The sequence below is a fragment of the Sycon ciliatum genome, chromosome 8, assembly GCF_964019385.1.
Source record: "Sycon ciliatum chromosome 8, ocSycCili1.1, whole genome shotgun sequence".
Classification (NCBI taxonomy): domain Eukaryota; kingdom Metazoa; phylum Porifera; class Calcarea; order Leucosolenida; family Sycettidae; genus Sycon; species Sycon ciliatum.
Genome location: NC_088650.1, coordinates 26,235,816 through 26,246,265, shown reverse-complemented (window position 1 = coordinate 26,246,265; position 10,450 = coordinate 26,235,816). Strand labels below are relative to the sequence as shown.

Genomic DNA, 10,450 nt, shown 5'->3' with positions numbered 1-10,450 from the left:
TGGTCTAGATTCTGAGAGGTTCCTGGTGGTCTAGATTCTGAGAGGTTCCTAGTGGTCTAGATTCTCAGAGGTTCCTGGTGATCTAGATTCTGAGAGGTTCCTGGTGGTCTCCTTCACCTTTTGACCGCCCCTTTCTAAAATGAATGGGCCACCCTTCAGAGTGCGAGCATCACCTTTTTATAGGCATGATAACATCATCATGTAGTAGCACCATAACATGGCCGCACAAAATGGCGGTGAAAATGACAACATTTTGGGTCCGATGATCTCTCCCCCCCCCCCCCCTCACTTTTGTTCTGGATATAAACCTGACATGTACAGTTGTGCTTACTGACATCCGACCCAACGTGCAAACCTGGCGCCCTCAACTTCCACGGCCCGTGACGCCCTGGAAGTGGAACGAATGCGGCTGGGCGTACACATGTACACATACAATGATAGACTTCAAAAGTAATCGGAACTGGTCCAGGGCGCCAGCTTTGCACTTCGGGTCGGATTTCAGTGAGCGCAACTGTACGTTGTACTTGTACACTGCACTGGGATGAGATTGGCGAAGTTTCATGGTTCCGGGTATGCCGGAACCAGTCGGCCTGCGCCATTTCGTGTGCAGTACACCAGCATACACTGTTGTATCACACGATGTGGAATTCTGCCACAGCATGGCATATCCGCTGAAGGCTGTAGTTGCACACATTTGCCTTGGCGGGCATTGTGTACAATTGGTTCAGGCAACAGAGGCCATGCCGCAATGAGATTGTCGCAGTCTCGATCACGTGACTAAGATATTTGAATTAGTGATAACTGTGTATGCAGTGGCAACAGATATCTCAAATGATGACATAATGGCATAACCTCTGTATCAACGATGACATAACGGCATCATAGTGAATAACCTCTATTACCAATGATGGCGTAATGGCAGACCGACTTACAATGCTGGGCCACATCCGTGATTCAGACACGGGCATACCCGGATAGTAGAAGACCTTGTAGCCACACTGCGTGTTGACCGTCTCCTGTTGGTAACATACACACACAGCATTAACAATTAAAACATGCATGAAAATGGCCAGGCTCTTCAATTTAGGGTACACCTGACGCTAGGTTAGAGATGCTATTTGCCAGTGGTTTGCATCAGGGGTGCGTCTATTTGGCATCAATCGTCTCCCAGCCTACACGCCGGTATTCTGAGGTTTGCTGGTCACATCATGCAACAGATTAATGTTTTCACACCATCTGCTAACCCGTGCCTTTGTCCGTGTGATCAAATCCACTGTTCTCCCACTATCCCACTATCCCACCATCCCACTATCTCACTATCCCACTATCTCACTATCTCACTATCTCACTATCCCACTATCTCACTATCCCACTATCCCGACTTCCCCGGATGATGTTTACATGTTTGCGAATACTGTCAGCCAGAAGCGGTTTGGGGTGAGAGTGCGCTGTGCACCATTACAGCGCACATGCACCATGCACCAACCATACACCATACCAGTGCCTGCTCTAGGATCACCAACCATACACCATACCAGTGCCTGCTCTAGGATCACCAACCATACACCATACCAGTGCCTGCTCTAGGATCACCAACCATACACCATACCAGTGCCTGCTCTAGGATCACCAACCATACACCGGGGCCATACCAGTGCCTGCTCTAGGATTTCAACCCGACCGGGTACACTTTACCTGGCACAACTCTTGCAATCGGACGAGAAGCTGGGCACACGTACGTTCAAGTGCAGCAAGCAGTATAAGGTGCGTATCGGTTACAGCGTGGTCGTATACAAGAATATACTTCCTACAAGAATGAACTCTGACATTTTCATAATCATAACATGGGTTTCAAGTGAACATTTTTCTTACAAGCCGCAATGTTATCGCATAGTAGAATATAGAGGGCCTAAGAATGGACCGTTCGCAAAGCAAAACATGGCAAATTAGTACAAAGTGAATCGCCTGTAGTAATAACATAATATGTCCAATGCAGTTCTGATCCGACTCGCATTGCATCGTGGCAGTGCTGCAACTGTTGTTCTGATCCGACTCGCATTGCATCGTGGCAGTGCGGCAACTGTTGTTCTGATCCGACTCGCATTGCATCGTGCTAGTGCTGCAACTGCAACTGTTGTTGTAATGTACTAGTAACTCATGCTGCATAGCCACATGGTAAGCCGCTTACGGGCCTATGAACACCCACACACACAGCAGCCATACGTTGCATGCATGATGGCCTTCTACAAGTACATGTACACCAGGGAGTCGTAAATATTTTACTACGCGTTGGTATCGGAGAGGTACAAAGTTGAACCATTGGACATGTCATGCATACTTGCCACCGTGTCCGACACCAGTGACCCAGTTTTCCTTTTTCAAACGGGTCATCCAAGTTCCCCCTACCGGGTGGCTGACCTACCTATGGAGTAGATATTGCTCACATGCACCGTTCATGCACCTGTGATGTGTATACATACACTGTTCATGCAGGGATTCGCGGGTTACCAGTACATACTTCATCGACATGCATCCAATTGAGAGATTCTGCTCTACGTCGTTCAGACGACACGATTAAGCTGGACTGTACTTACGTTCTTGCAGCAGAATGGCGGAACACCACAGGCCGTCAGCAGGCTATGGAAGGTGTCCCTAGTGCAGTTGAAATAGGGGTTGTACGTGGGCCAATCACGTGGCGACTTGCCACCGCAGCAGCCGAACTAAATGCAGCATACATATATACATACACGCACACACACACACACACACACACACACACACGCGTGCGCACGCGCACACATGCATGCGATAGGAACGCAAGAAGCCAGACGAACATTAGCTGATCAGACGGTGACAGTGCCTCGACACACTCCATCCCTCACAAAGCCATAATGGCTAACACGGTCTTCAATATGGACCCAGGTAATCCCAGTGTGCAAACATGAATCAGGACACATGCACCTTCAGGAGCATAACTCTTGCCCAAAGAATGGAATACATAACACGCACACCTTTGACCTTTGATGCCCATCGCCGGAGGCGATGATAGCAATGCTACAGCAGAAGCCATAGCAACTTGTGCAGGAATTGCACCATTCAACAGCTGGCAACGCTGAAGAATTGACCGCCACTATTCAGCCTGGTCTACACCACACAGCTATGAATTGGCTTTTATGACCAGTGAATCCCCACATTTTGGTTTAAATTTTTTAATTTTTCCCCACACGCACATCACACCACATACTCCGGCATGCACTGTTGGTAACCACCCAGGAGGACGAAAGAAAAGTCAGGAGTCTGAGAAAGAGAAGAAAGACGTGTGTGACCATAATAATCGTTGGGAATCGAACCCGCAACCTCTCGATTGGAAATTGCTGCACCATATGGGACACACACACACGCACGCGCGTGCGTGTGTGTGTGAGAGAGGGAGAGAGAGAGAGAGAAAGAGAACCGTGATCAATTGGAACCGCATCAAAGCGAAACGCTGTGTGAAAGCTGTTAAATAGAGCACAGCAAAAACAGTCCAGCCGCAATTGCACTTACATGTTTCTGCACGTTGTCAAGCACATCCTCTAAGTCTGTCTGCATGTTGCTCGTATGGTAGATCTTGATGGCATCAATGATGTTGACGGAGATTTGCTCTTTTACCTGTGCAGAGTTTCAGTGAAACATGCCTATGTCACCGTGCCGGATTACAGTGACATCTGTGTATGTCAACAGCCCATGCCTGCCCCATGCCTGCCCCATGCCTGCCCCGGCCTGGGGCCTCTGCGCATGTACTCTTTTAAAACAACTTTTAAAGTACACACAGTCTTAGAGTAGAGTCACATAGTCACATAGTCACATAGTCACATAGTGTAAGCAAGAGTAAATAACCCCCCAGAGTGCCCAAGTTCACTTATCAGATCTAGGACGGCGAAATCCGTGTTGCACGTCATAATAATGACATCATGAGTAGGGGAAGAGTGGACGTGGTGCACCGCGCCGATGGAATGAGGCAAGTCCGACCCCAAAAATGGCGTGCATCACGGATTACGCCGTCCCACAACCCCCGTCCCAGTTGCGCACTCTGTGGGATTATGGACTCTTGGTGTAACATACAGGTGAAGTAGCAAGCTGGAATACTAGTGGATTGGATGGCATCCTAGCATACCCTACGTTGGTGCAGACTACTGTAAGGGAGTGTGCCTGCAATGCTGTGCCCCGGGACATGGTGCCGGCACATGCTAGATGCATACAGTAACCATGGTAACACAGAGTACTGTACCTGGCCCACTACTACTACAGTCAGACCTCGCTTAACCGCCGCACACATCCGTTTTCCACAAAAATATCCGGATAGGTGAGGGAACCGGATAACCGAACACCAGTTATGTTGGATGCATCACGTAGGCTGTAAATCTGTAACCTGCTGTTTTCCTCCGGATGGCGAGGGATCCGGATAAAAGAGGACCGGATAAGCGAGGTCTGACTGTACCGGGAATGCCTGGGGTGGCCAAGGAATGCAACAGTGCATTATGTAGATGTGGACACCACAAGTACCTTGCCCTGGAATACGAAGGCCAAGCCCATGGCGGCTACTTCAACGACCACCAGAATAGTCATCGAGACCACGAACTGCATAGGGCAAGAATCACACCCACAGCCATACACACGTATAGAAGCACTGTGAGGATAAATTTGGCAATTTCTTGGTTGTACATGTAGCTGAAGATGTTAGATCCAAGTTTATAATGTGCAGTGAAACCTAGCCGTTTCCAACAACATCACCAGTCCGAAACATTGTGCTCGGACTCGACCTTTCCTTCAAAAGCACACAGTGTTGACTCCGAGACCCACGGTCGGACGAGCTGCCCAGGCCTCACCACCACTGCCATCTCTGTGCTGCCTTCTCGATACATACGTGTGTACACTGTATATCATGTGCACATTCGATATTCACATGTCTGAAGGTTTGTGGTTTTTCAATAAAAAAATGCAGAATAGCCATTTCACAAATCAGACGACTCTAGAAATCAGACCAGTTTGCCCAGTCCGGAAGGCGGTCAGAATCCCGTAGTTCCACTGTATAGAGTGGTTCACACATCTATCACGTGGCCCTACAGGACAGCCATGTTGGTTCCAACTCCAGTCAGCTCTTCCATCTACATGATGACTGTATGGGTCACATTATGTCGGCGGCCATGTTGGTTCCACTAAACACACACACACACACACACACACACACACACACACACACACACACACACACACACACACACATGCCATGATCACTTCTACACAAATTTAGTCACATGACGAAGGTGTGGAAACACACAGTATGGACTGCTGCTGCATCTGACGCTGTAGGATATGTGTGTTATAGTGTACGGAGAGCGACTATAGACTCACGATTCTCAGGAGAAACCGGTTTTCGCGCAACGCTCCCACGGCACCGCAGAACCCGAGAAAGAAGACGATCGTGCCAACGACGATCAGCATGAGCGCTGGGTCTGTGCCGACATTGCTGAAGCTTCCCCAAGTATCGCTCCAGGTCTTGGCGTATGCTCCGACACCGATCAGGCCACCACCTAGCAGCTGCAAGCATATCCGAGAACGACAGGAAGTGTTGTAGTTAGCTCTCTCATCAGAACTCTCATCACTCAGTCATCAGACACCTGGCTAGTGGTAACGGTCAAGCCAAATTCCAACAGAGTTAGGACGCATAAGATGCGAGGTTAGGCAACCCGTGAGTCAGTGGAGAGGGATTGGATTCTACAGGACCCTGTACAAAGTAGGTGGACAGGGTATGTATGCTGCACAAGGTATAGTACATCAATACTTACCAGTTGTCACTATGAATAACGAGAGGGGAAGGCAAGCTGCCTGAGATGTGCATCCAAAACACAGCATACGCTATTTCTGCACAAGTGCACAGAATGTATGCAGGTGTGCGAGGGGGTACAAGTGTGCCGGGGAGTACATGAGTGACCACAGCAGTTTGTTTCGGGGTCGTGTCTGCCATTTCTCCTAGCATTGCATAGGCAGCACTGAAGGAAGGTGGATACAGTCTGATGCCGGTGTACGAGCGTACGTGGGTGTGCGGTACACACGTGTGTGTGTGTGTGTGTGTGTGTGTGTGTGTGTGTGTGTGTGTGTGGGGGGGGGGGGGCAGCTCTGAGAAAGGCCACGTTTTATTCGGACGTGGCAAATAGCAACACTGACGGCCAGCTCTACATGGTATTGAGCAAGAAGACAAACTCTCTACATTATACTACCACAAAGAACATACCCAGACCACCAAGTTGGAGAAGAAGAGAGCATACTTGATGCTTTTCGATACACCAGTCCCTTTCTTGTTGATGAAGCGTGCGCTGCGCAGTCGTCGTGGACGACGCTGTCCACCGGCCTTTCCGGCTGCGTCAGTGGCCATGACCGGCTTAATCTCCACTACAGTGAGTGTACTGCCTCCTCACTGCACAGTACTGCCGGACTGGACTGGTCTGCGAGTCAGACTGGCGCTGCAATGCTGCGCCTAGTATTGGGGTAGAGATTTTGTTCCCGACTTGTTCACTGATGCAGTCTAAGAGTTGTTGCACAACGCCTCAGTCTGTAGAGCACAGTGTAGGAATGGTGCAAAGCATGGAGAGCACAGTGTAGGAATGGCAAAGCATGGAGAGCACAGTGTAGGAATGGTGCAAAGCAAGGCATGGAGAGTTACATGACTTTGTACCGTTTACTGTAAAACCGGAAAGTCTAACGAGTCACAAAGTCTAACGTTTTAACGACCGGTTTTTTCGTTATTTGAAGAAACGTTATCGTGAACCCAGTTTGAGATGTCTGTGTAAACGTTAAACTTTTGGTCGCTAAACTTTCCGGTTTTGCAGTACGGTATTACCTCCCTGCTCCGGCGTCTCTCAGCTAGAGCCTGCTTGGAAAGTAAACCGATATTATCTGATCAGTCTCGGTCAAGCACGTTCACAAGTTCTGCTGAGCATACAGCGCAACGAGCGCTCAATAACATTCTGCATGCATGCTAGTCGCTTACAAAGTTACCTTAACAGTGACCATTAGAATTCCTGAACCCTCATCAGTCCTGTAAGAGTACTCCCTACCTCCGCTCTGCCGAAAGTCCTCTCCGATTCTGTTCGTTGCAAGCCTTGCCTGCTTGTCGGCCTGGTCCTTCGTCGTATCTAGTAGAATGTCCAGTAGGTCGCGCAGCAGCAGGATTGCACACACCTGTCCTCCGTGTCTTCTCTTTCCTGCTCTCCGTCGTCTCTAGTCTAGCCGACTGCGACATCAAGGTAATACCAGGCTTCCGCTGCTTGGCTCCTACTTCGAAGTACCTAGTTGGCAGCGTCGATGATGCACCGGCAAGTAGCGCTGAAGCAGTTGCAAGATCACACGATCGCTTTTCTTGGCGGTAAAGTGGGCCAGGAAGCTGTCGTGTGGCCGGGACGGGTGGGATTTACAACCAAGCGCGCAAGGCCCAGGTACGAAGAAAATTGTTTGTTCCCGTTGGTTACAGCACGCCAAGTCCGGGAGCCAGGGCAACGTCTCACACGTGCTTCCCACAAAAACAACGATCGGGGCGCGGTACATGTACAGAGTCATGACTTTGTACTTGTTGGTTGTAGACGTGTAGCTACGTCACAGCGTAAAAGAAGCCTCACTGAGCCAGTCAAGGTCAAGGTCAAGCTCAACGATCTAGGCCATGCCATGGCCAAGGTCCAAGGAAGTCAAAGCTAAAGCAGGCCTGCGGGATACAGTCTGATTGTCATGTATTTTTAGTATTTTAGTATCGAAGCAGAGTACAAAAGTGGAATGTGGAACGACCGGTTTCTTGAAATGACCTTGGCTCAGATCAGTTTGTACTCAGCTGCGCCTGTCTCAGGATGCCGCTTTCCATTTTCAGGGGCTGAGCTGAGGCTCACTGATATTGCCGGTACGCGGTGTGGGTCTACAAGACTACCATGCATGGTCTACGTGACGGTGACATCATGATTCACAGACAGGACGAGTACTACACTACAGAGTACAGTTTAGTCCAACCTTGCCACCTTTCCAAAGCAGGACACCTAGGCTATAAAATATATACCAAGGCAATTGTCTCCCATGTAAATGTACACAAAAGTTTTGGTCCAAAGCAGGACTGTCCTGCTGAAAGAAGGACCGTTGGACAGCATGCTATTGTAGTTTTGTTTCGAAGCGTCAGGTAATCATGGTGATAATTCTGCAGCCCTGATAGTTTGCACCCTGACCCAGGTGCAGGGCCCTGGGTCAGCCCCTAGGCCCTTCCTGGGTCAGGGTGCAAACTATCTGCTGGACAAGTTTGTTGCACTGAGCCGACAACAGCGAGCCGTCGAGCGCTGTAACGGTAGATCTACTGTTTGTAGCGCGGATAGAGTAGGTCAACAGCTCAGTCGGTCCGAGATCGGACTTGAAGAACTGCACCTCAGGCTCAGGGCCACCACGACATGACGGTTTCTGTGCCTTCTCCGGCGCTCGAGCCAACCATAATTGTCCATGATAACAACCAGACACTGTCCTGTTCGGGCATTCCGTGGCCGAAGTGTTTCCAACTAAATTCCACTCGCGGCCTGGATCGGTTGGAGTAGACCAGCGCTGTAGATTTCCGCGATGGCGATGTTCTGTTGGTCTTCCGCTTCCGCTTCCTGGTGACTACATACAATCATGTCAGAGCCACAAGCGTGGCTGATACCATAGATCATGCGGTAAGCATAATTTGCCAGTGGTCCAGAGCTGCTGGCCGTAGATTACAACGATGAATGCATACCGATTACCAGTCTGTGGAAAGCTGTTTCCTGTGCAGAAGGGTGAAGCCAGTGTGAAGGGTTCTATGGTGTAATGGTTAGCACTCAGGACTCTGAATCCTGCGATCCGAGTTCAAATCTCGGTAGAACCTGATTTTTTCATTTTTGTTTTCACTTTTTCTGCAAGAGCATGATTTACTTCGCAAGAGTGTGTGTGCAACTCCCGCGTACAGTGCTGGCAAGAGTATACACATAATCCCTCCCCCCCCCCCCCCATAGTAGCAGAATTTACTTTTTTTGCAGAGAATCCACCATCAGCGCCAAGGAAAGAGATAGAGAACGCGCCATACTAGTCTAGTTTTAGGCTTTGACTAGTTTTAGCAGCAGGCAAAGAAAGTGTGAATAATGTTCACCTCCCGCATACCCTGCTGTCCCGACAGAATTTCATGTTGACGTTATTTTTAAACTGTTGTATTGTATTGTATTTTATTATTTTACTTGGGCATTCCCAACAGACCCTAAGGTCTTCTTACAGGGTGATGCAATGCTGCTTGCACCAGTGATTTACGACATCTGTACGGGGTTGTCAACGCATATCACGTTTTTTCTTTGCACTCAGTTTGTAGAGGAACGAATGGGGATTTGTCCACCACAGGTTCAGGATACGTCTGATAATAATTATTATGTCTACAGTGCACACTGCATCATAAAAATGACATCAAGTTGAAACTCTGCCTGGACAGCACCCATAGTGGAGTGGCATAATAATATCTTTATTAGGATGACCTAGATGCCTGTCGCCGCCTATCATCAAGAGTACATAACCCCCCAGAGTGTGCAACGCCTGATCCAGCTCTGCATAGGATGATGATAGGGTCTTGGTCGAGCGGAATCGGATCTTTGCGTCATAATACCGTACACATCTGAGGGGAACCCGGGGAGTCGCGGGTACTCTCGGATCAAAAACAATGGTGCCCTGCCTCGAGACCGGCCTTGCGCTGGTGTGGAGTGTACACATGACATCAGAAGATCCGATTCCGCTCGACCAAGACCCTATGCAGAGCTGGATCAGCGTTGCACACTCTGGGGGGTTATGTACTCTTGCTATCATCCATTCTTCGGGGTTATGCACTTTTGCTTTGTGCATGCCAAGTACAATGAAACCTGTCTAGGGCGACCGTTCAACGGACCTTCGAAACGTGGTCGCTGTGTACAAGTGGTCTTCTTATCCAGGGTCATATGACTGGAGGTAACATCCCTTGGTCTTGGTTGTAGTGGTCCCCTGGGACAGGTCGTCGCCTTATCCAAGTGATCACCTTGATTTCCGACGTGACGCGAAAGTTAAGCTCGCGTTATTTGTTTGCACGTCGAAAAACAACGCGAGTGACCTGCATGCAGCGAACGTCGAAATTTGAAGTTTTACGCCAAATTTGACGAGAAATTGCATGTCACGTCGAAAATAGCGTGCATCTTAACCTCTCTATTACCAAGAGTACATAACCCCCCCCCCCAGAGTGCGCAACTCCATTACGGGTGCTGTTCCGACAGAATTTCAAGTTGACATCATTTTTTATGGTGCAATGCGCATTGTACATACATGTACATTATAACCAGACGTATGCTGGACCGGTGGTGGATAATCCGCTTTGATCGTGTACAAGGGGAAACGTGTGATGCGTTGACAACCCCGTACA

At 49.1% G+C, this 10,450-nt stretch overlaps 1 protein-coding gene and 1 non-coding gene across 2 annotated transcripts in view; one reads left to right on the top strand and one right to left on the bottom strand.

Annotated features, from left to right (window-relative positions):
- LOC135822508 (tetraspanin-33-like) overlaps positions 1-7,360 on the bottom strand; it is a 26,613-nt gene extending 19,253 nt beyond the window's left edge. The window contains exons 1-7 of the mRNA XM_065335290.1: positions 7,098-7,360; positions 6,275-6,592; positions 5,395-5,580; positions 4,546-4,620; positions 3,547-3,651; positions 2,595-2,720; positions 933-1,016 (exon numbers count right to left, since the gene is read on the bottom strand). Of these exons, the coding sequence (XP_065191362.1) occupies positions 933-1,016; positions 2,595-2,720; positions 3,547-3,651; positions 4,546-4,620; positions 5,395-5,580; positions 6,275-6,415 (717 nt within the window). The 5' untranslated portion in view covers positions 6,416-6,592; positions 7,098-7,360. The remainder of the gene's footprint in view (positions 1-932; positions 1,017-2,594; positions 2,721-3,546; positions 3,652-4,545; positions 4,621-5,394; positions 5,581-6,274; positions 6,593-7,097) is intronic.
- A 1,476-nt stretch (positions 7,361-8,836) lies between these two features.
- Trnaq-cug (transfer RNA glutamine (anticodon CUG)) lies at positions 8,837-8,908 on the top strand. Its single transcript has one exon. It is a non-coding gene; the product is annotated as a tRNA-Gln (tRNA).
- The last annotated feature ends 1,542 nt before the right edge of the window (positions 8,909-10,450 follow it).